This window comes from Saccopteryx bilineata, chromosome 2 (assembly GCF_036850765.1).
Source record: "Saccopteryx bilineata isolate mSacBil1 chromosome 2, mSacBil1_pri_phased_curated, whole genome shotgun sequence".
NCBI lineage: Eukaryota > Metazoa > Chordata > Mammalia > Chiroptera > Emballonuridae > Saccopteryx > Saccopteryx bilineata.
The window spans coordinates 385909045-385926146 of NC_089491.1; the positions used below are offsets into that span (position 1 = coordinate 385909045).

At 50.2% G+C, this 17102-nt stretch overlaps 2 protein-coding genes across 6 annotated transcripts; one reads left to right on the forward strand and one right to left on the reverse strand.

Moving 5' to 3' along the window:
- The first annotated feature begins 9078 nt into the window (after positions 1-9078).
- Positions 9079-14199, forward strand: EIF5A (eukaryotic translation initiation factor 5A). 4 transcript variants are annotated; one of them, XM_066264101.1, is made up of 6 exons: positions 9079-9224; positions 11498-11683; positions 12856-12960; positions 13135-13266; positions 13351-13424; positions 13574-14199. In XM_066264101.1, the coding sequence occupies exons 1-5, from the start codon at positions 9090-9092 to the stop codon at positions 13411-13413; spliced, it is 621 nt and encodes a 206-aa protein (XP_066120198.1). In that variant the 5' UTR covers positions 9079-9089; the 3' UTR covers positions 13414-13424; positions 13574-14199. The 4 variants fall into 4 exon arrangements, with proteins under 4 accessions (XP_066120198.1, XP_066120197.1, XP_066120200.1 ...); XM_066264100.1 differs by having other exon boundaries at positions 9114-9269; XM_066264103.1 differs by lacking the exon at positions 9079-9224 and adding an exon at positions 9476-9676.
- A 216-nt stretch (positions 14200-14415) lies between these two features.
- Positions 14416-17098, reverse strand: GPS2 (G protein pathway suppressor 2). 2 transcript variants are annotated; one of them, XM_066264112.1, is made up of 11 exons: positions 17009-17098; positions 16642-16804; positions 16179-16288; positions 15986-16098; positions 15800-15879; positions 15627-15709; positions 15314-15464; positions 15117-15206; positions 14953-15032; positions 14770-14865; positions 14416-14597 (listed from the first exon to the last, which is right to left on the reverse strand). In XM_066264112.1, exons 2-11 carry the CDS (start codon positions 16733-16735, stop codon positions 14514-14516), a joined length of 981 nt encoding a protein of 326 aa, XP_066120209.1. In that variant the 5' UTR covers positions 16736-16804; positions 17009-17098; the 3' UTR covers positions 14416-14513. The 2 variants fall into 2 exon arrangements, with proteins under 2 accessions (XP_066120209.1, XP_066120208.1); XM_066264111.1 differs by having other exon boundaries at positions 17005-17071.
- Positions 17099-17102: the final 4 nt, after the last annotated feature.

Below are 17102 nucleotides of genomic sequence, written 5' to 3' on the forward strand. Positions count from 1 at the left end.
GGGTCCAGACTCCGCAGTGTCCGTTCTGGCCCTGAGTGGCATCGCTCACTTCCACCCTCGAGACTGCCCTGGCCCGCCTGCTGCTGGGGTTTGAACACCTTCTTCCAGCCCTTTCTCTGTCTAGAAGATGCCTGCACAGCCTGAGCTGCGGTATTTGTCCGCGGAGCAAATTGGGAGGTGCAGCAGAACGACTTTCCCAGCTCACGATTGCTTTCACAAGCCAGAGACTCTCACCTTTGCTTTTAAGGTAAAATTTACATATAACAAAGTGCACAGCTTTTCGCTGAGTTTTGATAAACATGTTAATCCAAGTAGTCAATGTCCTAAGTATTTTCCCCTCGCCGTCAGAAGTTCCCTCGAGCTCCTTGCAGGCAATCTTAGCCTCTCCGCAGACCACCGCTGTTCTGATGTCTAGCACTCTAGTTTAGTTTCGAGGTCCGTCGTGCTGGGCGCCGTGGTCTCCAGCGAGGCGGGGCCTCACTCTCCAGCTCCCTTCTCTCTTTTTTCTTTCTCCAACTGGCCAGACTCAAGACCTTTGCATAGGGCAGCTTCCTCTGCCTAGACGTGTCCTGTGTCTCTCAAGGTGACTTCTTCAAATAACATCGCTTACATATCACTCCTATTACATCATCCTTTATTTTTATCATTACATTTTTGAAAATATGAGAGGATCCTACTTGTTCATCTGCTTCTTTATTCTTTCCCCATCCCCGTCTTCTCCGCAACACTAGACTGAACTTCAGAGCAATAAGAGTACTGCAGTTATGCCTGACACCTGGAACGATGCCAGGCACAATATTAGCTCTCCATGTTTCTTGAATAAATAAATGGTCTCTATTTCACAGATAAGAAGACTGGGGCCGGGCGGGAAGCTTGCTCGGTTTCACGGGAGCTCGGGAGGTCCATCCCGGGAGCCCTAATCTCCCTTCCAGATTAATGTGGCTCCAGAAGTCGGTCCTCCCGAGGGCCGCCTCCGCGACCCGGAGAGGACGTGGCCCGCGCTGGGCAGCGCGTATTTTTAGCCGGGACAGAGCGTCCGGGGCAGCCCACGTGCCCCCACGCACCGCTCAGCCCTACATGCGCTTCTCCAGTCCAGGTGTCCCCCGCCAGACCGGCCTCCGCTCTCTAGCCGTGGTCGCCACCACCAATCTCGGTCCTGGAGCGCCCTCTCCCGGCGGTTCTCAGGGGGCCGCCGCACCGGCTTCCTTGCGGTTCTTCAATCCAGTGCCCCGCTCACCCCATCGGAGTTGAGGATTCTGTTTCCCAGGGCACAATGACGGAAAATGAGAAAAGATGAGAAAACAGTGAAATCACAAGAGAGGCAGTGAAGGATACAGAAATGACCACTCTTCCTTAGCCTGTTAAGGACCGATTTACTTGTGCCCATCCTTGAGTCAAAGGATGCCATAAGCAGGAGACTAAGACTAATTGAAGGAAAGCAAGATAGTTCATAGTGTGTCCCCTGCAACAAAAGAATCTCACGGAAGGTACAGAAAGAGCTCAAGTATGTACTGGTTAACTATAAGGTTAGTTGGTGAGATGAGAGGAAGCTTATGGGAAGGGTGAACCCTATTTGCAGTAAGATTAAAAATTGGTCTGGAGACCAGGGGTGGGAGTGCTACAGGGTAAAGTACTACCACCCAGGCCTCCAAGCCATGAAACAGCACATATCTACATACAACAGTTACATGCTGTGGATAAGAATTAGCAGATGCCAGAGAGAGATGCAATTCATTTTCCTGTTTAAAGAGTTGTGCCTGTAATTTTCTGGTTATTTAAATACACACATACACACACACACACACACGATTTTATTTATTGATTTTTGGAGGTGAAGTGGGAAGCATCTACTCATAGAGATTGCTTTCTGAATGTGCTTTGACCGGGCAAGCCCAGGGATTCAAACCAGTGACCTCTGCGTTCCAGGTTGTTGCTTTATCCACTGGGCCACCATAGGTCTATATAAAAGTTTTTTTTCTTTTTTTTTTTTTCTTTTTTCTGAAGCTGGAAACAAGGAGAGACAGTCAGACTCCCGCATGCGCCCGACCGGTATCCACCTGGCACGCCCACCAGGGGCGACGCTCTGCCCACCAGGGGGCGATGCTCTGCCCATCCTGGGCGTCGCCATGTTGCGACCAGAGCCACTCTAGAGCCTGAGGCAGAGGCCACAGAGCCATTCCCAGCGCCCGGGCCATCTTTGCTCCAATGGAGCCTTGGCTGCGGGAGGGGAAGAGAGAGACAGAGAGGAAAGCGCAGCGGAGGGGTGGAGAAGCAAATGGGCGCTTCTCCTGTATGCCCTGGCCGGGAATCGAACCCGGGTCCTCCGCACGCTAGGCCGACGCTCTACCGCTGAGCAAACCGGCCAGGGCAAAAGTGTTTTTGGTAAGGATTTTATTATTTTTAGATTTTGTTTATTAATTTTAGAGAGAGGAGACAGAGAGAGAGAGAGAGAGAGAAGGGAGGGAGGAGCAGAAAGCATCAACTCCCATATGTGCCTTGACCAAGAAAGTCCAGGGTTTCAAACCGGTGACCTCAGTGTTCCAGGTCGATGCTTTTATCCACTGCACCACCGCAGGTCAGGCTAAAAGTATTTTTATGTGCTATAGATAACAAGGACTCCAGGCATTTTAGGGAAAAGGCTTCCTTCTTTCTCTGTCACTCTCTTTTCATTTGTTCTGTCCACCTGAAATTATCTCACCTATCTTGTTCACTGTTACAAAAACAAAGCCAGCCTGCCTCCTTAACAGTTGCTCTGCACACCTCTGTTCATTTAACCCTAGACTTCCGGAAAGCAGTCTTTACTGTCTCTACTCTGTCACCTTTCTTTCTTTTTTTTTTTTTTTTAAATTTTTTATTTATTCATTTTAGAGAGGAGAGGGAGAGAGAGAGAGAGAGAGAGAGAGAGAGAGAAGGGGGGGGGGGAGGAGCTGGAAGCATCAACTCCCATATGTGCCTTGACCAGGCAAGCCCAGGGTTTCGAACCGGCGACCTCAGCATTTCCAGGTCGAGGCTTTATCCACTGCGCCACCACAGGTCAGGCCTGTCACCTTTCTTTCACACCCACCAACCCAAACCCAGTTTCTGCCCCACCACTCCACTGAGATGGCTTCAGCAGTGGTCAACACTCCCTTCTTCTTTATTTTATTTTATTATTTTTTTGCATTTGAGAGAGAGGATAGATTTGTTCCACTTATTTATGTATTCATTGGTTTCTCCCTATGTGCCCTGACTGGGGATCCAACTCGCAATCCGGGTATGTTGGGATGACGCTCTAATTCACTGAGCTTTGCTGCCTGGGCAACAACCTGCCCCTCTTTTTTGTTTCTGCATGGACGATCTTTGTTTAACTCCACACAGGTTATTTTTTGGTTGTGTTGGTGAAAAACAAATATGAAAACACTCAGAACAATACCCATTCTCTAACTAGCTCCCTTGGCATTCTCTCTTTCTTTTGGTTTCTTTTTAATTTATTGATTTTGAGAGAGAGAGAGAGATCAACTTTCGTGGTTCCACTCATTCATGCCATCACTGGTTGGTTCTTGTGTGTCCCCTAACTGGGGATTGAACCCTCAACCTCAGCAGGTCTGGATGACACTCTAACCAACTGAGCTACATCGTTAGGGCCATCAATTCCTTCTTAACTGAGTCATTCAGTGGATGGTGTTTTGTTTCTCTTTCAACTCCATCCAGAGAAGTGTTCTTGCAGTAGCTTCCATTGCCCAGCCTTTCCCAAAGCCCTTCCTTATACCTCTCCTTTTGTGGCTTGTCCTCCCCACCAGCCTCCATCTTTCCTGAGCTGACTTTTGCTGCCACCTGACATTTGTAGGTCATTTTATCCATTCCTCTGCTTTGGGTGACTACTTGATACTGATGGCTCTTAAACCTGTGTCTCCAGACCTGAATCCTTTCTACTTTCTACCAGACTCTGAACCAGACACTCTCTAGCGGCTAGAGTCTAGCCAATTGCTCTGCAGGCTTCTGAAACTTGACAAGCCCACATATCGAGACACCACTCTAACCAACTGAACTAGCAAGACAGGGCTTTCCATCTATTCTTTAACTGCTGTTACATGTTGTCTCCTCTTTCCAGGTTCTCCTAGCACTCTGCCAAATCCTTGATCTTTTCTCCACCCTCTATCTCCTTGCCCTAGTTACCATATCTTTTATTACTTACCTCTCCTTTTTGAAACCGCCTTCCTTGTTTTTTTTTTTAACTTAATAGCAATAGCAGCTAATATTTGTTGAGTATTTACTATGTGCCCTACACCAGTGATCCCCAACCTCCAGGCCGTGGACCGGTACCGGTCCTCAGAGAAAAAATAAATAACTTATATTATTTCCGTTTTATTTATATTTAAGTCTGAACGATGTTTTATTTTTAAAAATGACCAGATTCCCTCTGTTACATCTGTCTAAGACTCACTCTTGACGTTTGTCTTGGTCACGTGATACATTTATCCATCCCACCATAAAGGCCGGTCCATGAAAATATTTTCTGACATTAAACCGATCCGTGGCCCAACAAAAGTTGGGGACCACTGCCCTATACTGTTCTGAGCACATTACATGCCTTCAGTCATTCAGTCCTTACAACAATGCTGGTAAGTGGATATTTATGATAATTATTCTCATTTTTCAAATAAGAAAACTGAGGTGTAGTAAAGTGAAGCAACAATGCTAAACTCATACCACTGTAGAACACTAAGCTGGGATTCAAATGCAGATCAGCTTAACTCCAGAGCCCAACTTCTAAGTCACCAGCCTCTTTCCACTGTGCTGAGACTACACTATTCCATCTTCCTCAACAATCCCTTGGCCTCTTGTCCCCTCTAGTTCTTTCCATGTGTCAGGCTCTTCCCAGGCTGTCTGCATCACCCAGGCTCTGCTCCTTCGCTTAGTCTAGCATTCAGGAAAGAACACTGACATTTGTCATATTACTTAGTTCAGTGGACGCTTTTTTGCTCTTGTCTTTCTATGTGATGGATGCAACTGGAGACCACTTCTTTCTCAGACTTCTTTGTGGGCTCCTAAGTCTTTTACTTGCTTCTTCCTAAAGGTCAGAGTCCCCAGTTCTCTTTTGCTGACTCTGTAACCTCTCCTATGGAGACCTCATCCACTCCTACTGCTTCGGATATGGCATGTTAAAGGTAAAATTGGGGTCCCTAATGATAATATGTTGAAGTCCTAACCCCTGTTACCTGTGAATTTGATCTTATTTGGAAATGGGATCTTTGCAGATGTGATCAAGTTAAGATGAAGTCATTAGGGTGGGCCCTAATACAATTTGACTGGTGTCCTTATAAGAGGAAGCTGCCACTTAAAGACAGACACCAGGTGGTGGTGCAGTGGATACAGCATTGGCCTGGGATGCAGAGGACCCAGGTGCGAAATCCCAAGGTCGCTGGCTTGAGCATGGGCTCGCCAGCTTCAGCACAGGGTTGCTGGCTTGAGTGTGGGATCATAGACATGACCCCAAGGTTGCTGGCTTGAGCCCACAGTAGCTGGCTTGAGTCCAAGGTTGCTGGTTTGAGCAAGGGGTCACTGGCTCGGCTGTAACCCCCAGGTCAAGGCACTTATGAGAAAGCAATCAATGAACAACTAAGGTGCCGCAACTACGAGTTGATGCTTCTCATCTCTCTCCCTTCCTGTCCATCTGTCCCTATCTGTTCCTCTCTCTCACTAAAAAAAAAAAAAAAAAGGTTGGCTCAGTGGTAGAGCATCAGCCTGGCGTGCGGAAGTCCCGGGTTCGATTCCCAGCTAGGGCACACAGGAGAGGCGCCCATCTGCTTCTCTACCCCTCCCCCTCTCCTTCCTCTCTTTCTTTCTCTTCCCCTCCTGCAGCCGAGGCTCCATTGGAGCAAAAGATGGCCCGGGCGCTGGGGATGGCTCCTTGGCCTCTGCCCCAGGCGCTAGAGTGGCTCTGGTCTCGATAGAGCGACGCCCTGGATGGGCACAGCATCGCCCCCTGGTGGGCGTGCCGGGTGGATACCGGTCGGGCGCATGCGGGAGTCTGTCTGACTGCCTCCCCGTTTCCAGCTTCAGAAAAATACAAAAAAAAAAAAAAGGGCATAGAAAAAGTTTGAAGAAAAATATGGTAGCACATTAATAGCAGTTGCCTCTGGGTGTTGGGTGTACGGTTAATTTTTTAAAATTTTTTGTTTTTCAAAAATTTTCTATAATGGACTCTTTATTTTCACAATAAAGAAAAAATGACAGAATCTTTTTAATCATGTAAAACTATTCTCAGTCCAACTGAAGCCCTTTCCCTTCCAGGTGAGGGACAAATAAAAAAAACAGCTGGTTTGTCCTCAACCCATTCTTACCCACCTTCCTGAGCCCAGCTTTGCTGTGAAACTCCATGCTTGCTCCATGCAACTTTGAGCTTGAATCTCAGAATCCCAGAACCTTAAGAGAATTTCCCTGTTCCTGTATGACTGCATTTATCTTCAAGAATGGTGGCCCTGACCTGACCAGGCTGGTGGCGCAGTGATTAGAGTGTCGGACTGGGATGCGGAGGACCCGGGTTCGAGACCCGAGGTTGCCAACTTGTGCGCAGGCTCATCTGGTTAGAGCAAAAGCTCACCACCTTGGACCCAGGGTCGCTGGCTCGAGCAAGGGGTTGCTCAGTCTGCTGTAGCCCCACGGTCGGGGCACATATGAGAAAGCATTCAATGAACAACTAGGGTGTCGCAGTGCGCAACGAAAAACTAATGATTGATGCTTCTCATCTCTCCGTTCCTGTCTGTCTGTCCTGTCTATCCCTCTCACTGACTCTCTCTCTCTGTCTCTGTAAATAAATAAATAAATAAATAATCTTAAAAAAAAAAAGTCGGCCTGGCGTGCGGGGGACCCGGGTTCGATTCCCGGCCAGGGCACATAGGAGAAGCGCCCATTTGCTTCTCCACCCTCCCCCTTCCTCTCTGTCTCTCTCTTCCCCTCCCGCACCCCAGGCTCCATTGGAGCAAGGATGGCCCGGGCGCTGGGGATGGCTCCTTGGCCTCTGCCCCAGGCGCTGGAGTGGCTCTGGTCACGGCAGAGCGTCGCTCCGGAGGGGCAGAGCATCGCCCCCTGGTGGGCAGAGCGTCGCCCCTCGTGGTGTGCCGGGTGGATCCCGGTCGGGCGCATGCGGGAGTCTGTCTGATTGTCTCTCCCCATTTCCAGCTTCAGAAAAATACAAAAAAAAAAAAAAAAAAATGGCTTCATCAGGCCTGACCAGGCAGTGGCACAGTGGATAGAGTATTGGACTGGGATGCGGAGGACCCAGGTTCAAGACCCTGAGGTCGCCAGCTTGAGCACAGGCTCATCTGGTTTGAGCAAAGCTCACCAGCTTAGACCCAAGGTTGCTGGCTTAAGCAAGGGGTTACTTGGTCTGCTGTAGCCCCACGCTCAAGGCACATATGAGAAAGCAATCAATGAACAACTAAGGTGTTGCAACGAAAAACTAATGATTGATGCTTCTTTTTATTTTTTATTTTTTTTATTTTATTTATTCATTTTTAGAGAGGAGAGAGAGGGAGAGAGAGAGACAGAGAGAGAAAGAGAGAGAGGAGAGAGAGAGAGAGAGAGAGAGAGAGAAGGGGGAGGAGCTGGAAGCATCAACTCCCATATGTGCCTTGACCAGGCAAGCCCAGAGTTTTGAACCGGCGACCTCAGCATTTTCAGGTCGATGCTTTATCCACTGCGCCACCACAGGTCAGGCCTGATGCTTCTTATCTCTCTCCGTTCCTGTCTGTCTGTCCCTATCTGACTCTCTGTCTTTGTAAAAGAAAAAAAAGAAAAAAGAATGGCTTCATCAGTATGTTATATCTTCCAGCCATTTGACTTAATCTTCCTCATTCAATAAACTAACAAGTCCCATCAGTTAGATCTCTAAAATGTCTCTGATAGTCATCTGTTACTCCCAGCCCCATTACCACTGCCTTGATCCAGGTCTTCATTCTTGCTCAGTTGGACTACTGTTGGGGGCAGTTTTAGGTTCACAACAAAAGACTTATATATTCCCCATATACTTCCTGGCCCACACATGCACACACCATTATCAATTTTTTTTAAGAGAGAGAGAGAGAGGAGATGGGAGCAGATAGACAGGAAGAGAAAGATGAGAAACATCAACTTGCAGTTGTGTCCCTTTTGTTGTTCATTGATGGCTTCTCATATGGGCCAGCCACCTTAGGCTCAAGCCAGCCACCTTGAGCTTCAAGCCAGTGACCTTGGGATCCTGTTGATGATCCTGTGCTCAAGCCTGCAACCTCGGGGGTTTCGAGATTAGGACCTCAGTGTCCCAGGTCAATGCCCTATCTGCATCACCACTGGTCAGGCATGTCACAAGATTCTTAAAACAAGAACCAAATTCAGGGTTTGGGATTCTAAGTCCAGATATTTGGTTGCTCATCTTGTACCACAGTACCATTGTTACCTAGCTTACTGGAGGAAAAAAAAAGGTAGCTGTGGAAGTAATGCTGGAAACCTAGAACTGGAGGGAGACTAAAAGTCTCAAGAAAAGCAGCAACTTTCTTCCCTAGACCGAGGACCAGGGAAATACATTCCAAGAGATAGCTTGTTTCCAGCTTCATCGTCATCTTCTATGATTTAAGAGAACGTCAGTGGAATTTAACATACGACTATTTTTAATTGTTTTCTAAGGGTGCTCACAAACAATTGTTTGGAGGCCCTAGAGGACAACTGAGTTCAAAAACAAAAGAGAAATGAAACGACATAATGACAATCCTTTATTCAGGATTCTGAGGTAGAAACAACCTCCACTGGAGCCATAGGGACCAATGTAGACCAACATGGTGGCTGGGACAAGACCGTTCTATATTTCCGGGTGAAACTCTATGGCAGAGCAGAGCCGTAGAGCTTGAGAACTGAAACAGATGGGTGATAACCCCACCACCACAGTAGCGCTTAGGAAGACTGAAGCGGAAAGAGCTCTCGTGCGCATGTGTGTAACAGGAGCCAGGGAAGGCGGGGGAAGAGGAGGGGAAAAGATTTTGAGACAAGGGGTACATCCCATAGTGCAAGTTTTCTGAAACGTGTGAGTGGTTTAAGTCCAGTTAAAGCCGAGGTGGGGCGTTTCCTTACAACGCATGCGTTCTACGAGACAGGCGACACAGTGGCGTGGTCTTTTCAGCGTGTGGCGTACAGACGACGTTCGAAGTGGAAGGGGTGGTCAAGATTCCCAACACGCATGCGCTTTGAGGTCGAGGCGTTTCCTTCAGAGGGTACGGAGTCCAGGGCCCCTATTGCGCAGGCGCAAGGACTGTACGGTAGGACTAGTGGTCTATTACCGGGAGAGAAGAGGAGGTTAAAGGGCTTAAAAAACCGGGTGCGCCTGCGCGTTGCCTACTGGTGGGCAGAACACAGGATTTGTGAGGGGCGGGGTCACGTATACGCGTCGTTGGCTGGGTAGGTGGGAGGGAGGGTGGAGCTCGGGGAGGGTCTGTGCGCTTGCGCAGTGCGGGGGTGGAGGGCGGAGAAGCTAAACAACACGCTTGCGCGGCTGTCACAGGGCTGCTTGGTTGGTCAGTGGGGAGTCAGCGCCTGCGTACTAAGACCCGTGTGCGGCGGCGGCGGCGGCAGCGGCGGCAGCGGCAGCGGTAGCAGCGGGAGCGGGCTCAGGCAGCGGTTGGGCTCCCGGCGAGCGAACGGGGTCGAGTCATTGCGTTCGCGCGAGGTGAGAGCGGAAAGGGCGCGCGTGCGCGGAACCTTGGCTTGGGCCTGGGAGTAGAGATGGAATTGAGCGGGGGTCCGGGAGGGAACAGAAGGGAGCGGCGGTGGCCACCGCACGGGGTCCGCTCGGCGAGAGGCGCGAGGTGAGGAAAGGCTCGGGTGCGAGTCCCCGTTAGCGCGCGGGATGACGGTTGGTGCCTGTCGGGTGACGTTGAAGCGACGCAGGGGGGGGGGACGGCGAGCCGCGAGGCCGCCACGCGGGAGAGGCCGCCGGGCGGCCACGCTGGGGCGAGGGCCAGGAGCCACATCGGGCAACCGGGATAAGGGTACCCTGGCCGTTGAGAACCCGGCAGCGCACAGCCACGTGAGGTGGGGGAGGGGGTATTCGGTGAGAGGGCGTTTTTTTTGGGGGGCTGGCCGCGGCTGGGGGGAGGGGAGGGGGCCGCGGCACCGGAAGTGCCCCCCACGGGAAGCTGCCCTCGGGGTCGGAGGCCGCATGGTCGAACGTGGACTGGGTGCGCATGGCAGCGCGGGGACCCCTCCCCCCAGGTCCGGGCCACCGGAAGCCCCGGGCAGCCACATGTTGGGCGGGAGCCGGCAACCCTCAGCGTGGCGAAAGCAGGTTCTTGCGGGCGCCTAAGGGAACTTGTAAATTTGAAGAGTGGAAGAAGCCCGAATCCCTATCACCCGGGAGAGCTTGCTGCGGGCATATGTTAGCCGTCGTCCACCTCATGGACCCCTGGAGCTTTTCCCCCAAAACTTCAGGTGAAATGAGGAGGCCAGTTGTAAATAGCACTGTTCTTTGATGGGAGGCCAGAGAAATGTGAAAACCGAGGGCGATTGGACGGGAGCCTAACTCAGTGGTGTTGACAGCACATTGAAGTCCGGGCAAATGGGTTCCCCGCTGTTATAGGTGCTCTACATCTTGTTACTGTCTTCATCGATGTACGTTTTACGTTTTGGGAGTTCCTGGTTTTCGAGATTTTAATTATATTATCCTAGTACTAATTATACTACTCACTACTATAAGTCTTTTGCTTCCATTTTATTATCGTTCACACCACTCCCCACTTCCCCACTTTCTACTGACTTAGATATAGGCCTGATCTGAAAAGCCGACAGGACCGATGCATCTTGGGAAAAGTGGGAGGGCCCTCAAGGAGAGGCTGGGTTCCTGGGTTCCCTTTGGGAAACGAGATCGAGGTGTTTGGCAGGGGGATCAGTTAGAAAACAACTTTACTTTCTCTCCCTGGGCTGCATCTGCAAATGCATGTTGGAGAGGCGGGAATCCCCTAAAGAGGCCTTGTGGTTTCCTGTACCAATGACTGGCTTGTGTGTGGATTGGGGTGGAGGGGGTATAACAGAGAGGGTGGGGCCCTGCCCTCTGGTATCCACCCTCCCTTCTCCCCTCCACATTAACCCCGCCCTTTTGCTGGCTCATAGCTGCTCACCTAATTATAGACCCGGTTGTGTGTGGGCTAAGGGGTGGTTGGTTTCAGTGGCAAGTAACACCTGAGTCCTCCCCTTCCTAGGGATTAGGCCTTTGCCCATTTCAGAGATTTGGCATCCTAATGCTTCAGGCTTCCTTTCCCAAGCCTCTTCGAACTTTCAGTTGGGATAGGAATCCAGCTTATCCCCCCACCACACACATCAGTATTCAAGTATTTGTGATCCCAATCAGTGTTTACTCTAGTAATTTTGACATTATTTTAGGTAGGTAATGGAATAAAAATGAAGCTGTGTTTCCAGAGGAGTGGGACAAACTAGAGACACTGTTAGCCTCCATCCTTACTGACCCCAGTGTATTTTTTTTTTTTAATTCTAGTTGGAATTGAAGCCCCTTAAAATGGCAGATGATTTGGACTTCGAGACGGGAGATGCAGGGGCCTCAGCCACCTTCCCAATGCAGTGCTCAGCATTACGTAAGAATGGCTTTGTGGTGCTCAAAGGACGGCCATGTAAGATTGTGGAGATGTCCACCTCCAAGACTGGCAAGCACGGCCATGCCAAGGTTAGAATCTCAACTCTTTCCACACCTCCTATGTCCATGGGACTTCTGGTTGCAGGTGTCATCAGTGCTAGCCCTCTCTTTAATTCTTTTCTTAAACCTACCATCCAATTCCTTGTGTTCAGCACTCAGCCCTAGGTACCTTTGCTACTATACTTGCTCCTAGACTTAAGCCTCTTCTACCATCATTCTCTGATCCCCTCTCTAAATTTGTGTCTTTGACTTCTCTTGGTTGTTCTTTATGCTGTGACTATTCAGCTGCTCCTTCTTTCTTCCTGGCTTTCAATTTCCCTGTTTCTCTCCCCTTGAATCTTTGTAGGTGCTTTTTGTTTCCATCAGTTTGCCCAGGGTTCCTCCAATCCTGACATGGAATGCAGCTTTTCCTGAAGGGGCCAGTGTAGCTCTGAACTTTCAAATCACCTAGCTGCCCCTTCTTAAGTTCCTAGGGCCTGTTTGCTTTCTTGGGTCCTAATATTCTTGCCTAGTGCTTTGATTCTTGAGGCTTTCCTTGTTCCTCAGAAGTTCAACCTGGTTCATCTTTGTATTTCTTGTGATTTTGTTTCTTAATCACTTTTGCTATCTTCTGTTGACTTGGCATTCATCTTGGGTTACCCCCTAATGTCCTAGATTCTTTCTGTGCTCTTTCTGGCTTTCTTAGTTGTTTCTGGTCTTCCCCAAATCATTTTTTCTTTTCTAGGCTCTTAGCCTTTTACTTATCAGTGATCTGATAGCTCAAGGTAACTGCCTACCTTGTGCTGTCAACCCAGTCTCGATGGTGGTCTTGTCAGGTTTTTCAGAGGTTTTAGTGTTTCTTGACTTTATGGTTCATTCTTTTTTAAATTTTTTTTAATTTTTATTTTATTTATTCATTTTAGAAAGGAGAGAGGGGGGGAGAGAGAGAGAGAGAGAAGGGGGGAAGAGCAGGAAGCATCAACTCCCATATGTGCCTTGACCAGGCAAGCCCAGGGTTTCGAACTGGCGACCTCAGCATTTCCAGGTAGACACTTTATCCACTGCGCCACCATAGGTCAAGCTGTGGTTCATTCTTAACTCCCCAAATCTGTGCCTAAACAGTCTAGTTTGACTTCCCTCACCAGCCAGGGACAACTTGAACTTTTATCTCCTCTATTCTAGAGTTTGGTTGGGTTTCTTTTTGATATGATGCATACATGCAGGTCCACCTGGTTGGTATTGACATCTTTACTGGGAAGAAATACGAAGATATCTGCCCATCAACTCATAATATGGATGTCCCCAACATCAAAAGGAATGATTTCCAGGTATGCAGATGGGTTAGTAGTTGGAGGTGTTAGGGGTTATAAACTGACCAGAGAGCTGTGCTAGAAGAGAGGAGGGAAATGGCAGGAGGAGGGTATTTGGTGTTAGCAGTATGCCACCCCAGTTTGTCTATCCTTTATCCTCAACCTTCAGCTTCCTTCCCTGTCTGCCCCCAGCTGATTGGCATCCAGGATGGCTATCTATCACTGCTCCAGGACAGCGGGGAGGTGCGAGAGGACCTTCGTCTGCCTGAGGGAGACCTTGGCAAGGAGATTGAGCAGAAGTACGACTGTGGAGAGGAGATCCTGGTATGGTGCCCCACGCCCTTTCCCCAGCTTTGGTCTCTGTGCTTTGTCTCTGAGCTCAAACTTCTGCCTCTCCCTGTTTCCCAGATTACAGTGCTGTCTGCTATGACAGAGGAGGCAGCTGTTGCAATCAAGGCCATGGCAAAATAACTGGCTTCCAGGTAAGTGAGACAGACTCCCCAAACCCCTTTACATACTTTGTGGTTCCTTTAGTCTTAATTGTTCCAGACCTTCTGGCCCCAGCACTGCCCTCACCCTTGTTCATGTTGAAGAGGTCATCGTCTCTTACCTGGTTTCTCTCTTACTCAAGGTGGCGGTGGTGGCAGCAGTGATCCTCAAGCCTGCAGAGGCCCCCTCCCCCAGCCTGGCCCAGCTCTGGCCCGGCCGTTGGCTGGAGTCCTACACAATTTATTTGACGTTTTATTTTGGTTTCCCCTACCCCTTCAATCTGTCGGGGAGCCCCTGCCCCTCTTCTCTTGGCCAGGAGTGAGTGATCCATGGCCTTGGTGAAGCTGCCCTCCTCTTTTCCCCTCTCACTACAGCCCTGGTGGGGGAAAGGGGGTGGGTGCTGCTTGTGGTTTAGTGTGTTTTTTTTTTTTTTTTTTTTTTATTCATTCTGGAATCAGAAAGCTGTGGTTCTGACAAATGGTCCTTGTGCCCTCCCCCTAATGATCCCTGGTCTGGTCCCTGTTCCATATAGCCCTTTACCCCAAACACCACCCCCACAGACTGGGGACCAGCCTCCTCCCTATGCCTGAATCTCTCACCAAATCCCTTTAGCGGGAGAAGGAGGAGAAGGAGAAGGGAAGGGGACCTGCCCCCTCCTCAGGCATCTGGGAGGGCCCTGCCCCCCATGGGCTTCACCCTTTCCTGTGGGCTCTCTCCCCGACACATTTGTTAAAATAAACCTGAATAAAACTACAAGTTTAATATGAAGCCCCAACTTGGCTACTTTAAATAAATGGGTGTTTGCTGACAAATAAGGGAAATTTGGGAACCAAAAATAGATTATAGGTTGGACTGTGCACTGAGTTCATTACAGCCAATACAGTATCCCACTTTGACTTGCCACAGTCCCACCAGCTATTCCCCACCCGCTAAGCAGTCCTGGCCTAGTCCAGGTGGGAGGCAACACAAATAGTAGCAGCCAAGGACAGTGGCAGGTAGAGTTTATTGGCTTAGGACTAGGACACACCAGGTAACCTCACCCATGGTAATGGTGGGGAGAGGTTGAAGTTAAAATCGGATGGTCACTTGTGGTAGAATCGTGGGTTCTGGCTGTGCTGCAGGAAAGGGAGCCGGGGGCCAGGCTGGCTGGTAGCTGCAAAGCTCGACTGGTAGTGGTGATAAATGGTAAGTTTTGTCAGTATGCATGCTCTCCCTTCTACTCCACACATAAAACCGTCCCCAAACAAAGGAAAACCAGGGTTGTGGGCCACATGTCCTGCCCAACCCCATTTTCCCTGATAGTGTAGGGGTTATGACAGGTATGATTACCATCCTTACCTTCCCTGCTGGTTGCATCTGCACAGGGAGCTGGGGGGAGGCAAGGAGTCCAGGGGCTGGATGCAGTGCTTGGGGGTGCATGGGGCGCAAGGAAGACTGCAGAGAAGAGAGTTCGGGCCTGTGGCAGCCTGGGTTTCCCCTTAGCATAGCCCTTCCCCTGGCCTCCCAAGGCTCCATACTCACCGAGTCAGAGAAGCCAGTCTGCTGGTTAGCATGTTCCATCTGTTTCTGCAGGGACAGGGCCCCACCAGGCTGTAGGAACCCTGTGGGGGAAGGACGGGGTGTGAAATGAGAATGGGAAAGGGAGAACTCATGGAAGTAGGGACCCTGAACGCAGTGTCTGTCACCTGTCTGGGTGGGCTGGAAGTGGCTGTGCACGGCATAAGGCTGTGGCTGCGGCTGAGACAAGTACTGCACTGCAGGAAATGCTGAAGGTGCTGAGAAAGGCAAGAAAGGCCCAGCCATTAGAACCACCTTAGTCCGGTAACAACACTTCTTCCTCTGGGCCATGAAGAAAGCCCCCCACCCTTTACCCACCACTCACCTCTGAGCTGCTGACTCGGACTATAGGCTGGTTGAGTGGGTCCATAATGAGGTGGAGGCTGAGCAGTCCCATAAGCACCACCTGGGCTGCCTTGGAATTGCCCGTGCTCTGGGGTCCCTGCGAAAGCTGCTGAGCCCACATAATGGCGGGTCTAAGGAGGATAATTCATTATAATCTATTTGAAAGATCTCAAGTGTATTCCCCATTTTCCCCTATACAGTTCAGTGTTACACTTAGGACTTGAATATTGGTTTAGTAACATGTGGAAATAGGGAAGAACAGTGGGTTAGATACCCAACCCTGCTCCTCTTACTGTAAGCACTTGAGGTCCAAACATCTGTTTGGCTCTGTCAGCTGCCATAAGGGTGCCTGGGCGGTTGTGTCCTCCAGGGCTCCCTAGAGACGGAGAGGGGCTTCATGATGCTGAAATGGTGGTCTACAAGACCAAAGGGGGCTGTTCTGACAAGTGGTTTCTTTAATCCTCACCCTGCATGCTGAGGAGATGAGTTCCTGTGTGAACAGTCAGGCTCTGTGGGTATGCAGCTGATGTCAGAGTGGTTAGGTCACTAAAATGAAAGCAAGTGTCAAATATTAAGAACAAGTGCCCCTCTTTGGCCATAAACGCTTATTTGTTACCTGCCCCCAGTTTTAATTTTAGCTCTCCAATCCTACCTCTGCTCCTTTCGCCTACGTTTTTCTTCCTCATGTAAAACTTTTTTGAGCTGCAAAAAAAGCTGGTGCTTCTCTTCCTGTAGGGCTAAAAGCTTCTCTTGCAACTTCAGTATCTGGGAAAGGAGGGAGGGAAAATGAAGATAAAAGAGTCAAGGGAAGAAAAAGCTGGGAGATATCAAGGCATTACACATACTTGTTCCTTGGTCTCCTCTAATGACATTCTCTCTTCCATCTCCTTTTTCTTTCTTCTCTCCTGCTCTTCCTTCATCTTCTGTTCCATCATCTTGTCTACCTCTTCTTCCTCTATTGGAAGAGTCAAACAGAAAGGAAAAGTGGTTAAAATGATTACAATGTTAGGAACTGAAGATCAGCAAAACCTGGTTATCCCAATGCTTTTTTATGCTCTTGATGAGACACGCTTCTCATCACTGCGATAAGGGACCGGAAGAGGTAGGTTTCATTAGGTGCTCTCCAAGGTCCTTCCCAACTCGTTTCTGGAGTTCACACCTGGCGCTTTAAACTCCCACCACAACCGAGCTGTTTCATCCCTTCACTAGTTTGGGCCGCTGGGGCATTAGTCTGCCCCTGGGTGGGGGTCAGTCTGGAACAGCAGTGCCGCCATGAGCATGAGCCCTCCCGCTCCGGCCCCAGCTCACCTTGCCGCTTGCGCTCCCGCTCCATCATGATGTGCCGGTGCAACGCCCTGGCCATGGCGTTGGAAAGCTTGGGGCGCTCCAGGAGCGCAGGCATGGTGCTGCCGGGGGCGCTTGGGGTGTGGGCGTCCGGCTTTGTTGCTAACTGCCAGACCTCGGACTGGGCCTGCGGGAAGGCAGGCACTCAGGGACGATCACTCCCGGCCGGCTGAGACAGGAGGCCGCCGCCGCCGCCCGGTCACATGTCCGGGGCCCGCAGCCCGGCCCTGCCGCCCGCCTCCGCTGCAGCGCGCACGCTCTCGGGGGTGTCTAGTCTACGGGCTCCCAACCCCTTCCCCGCCAACTCAGGCGTCCACCCCTCCCTACCCACTTTCTCTTCGCTTTCTCCGCGGCCGCCTGCACACCTTGGCCACTGTGTTACATCCGGTAATTCGCTTAATCCTTCCGGGGTCAGAGTATAAATG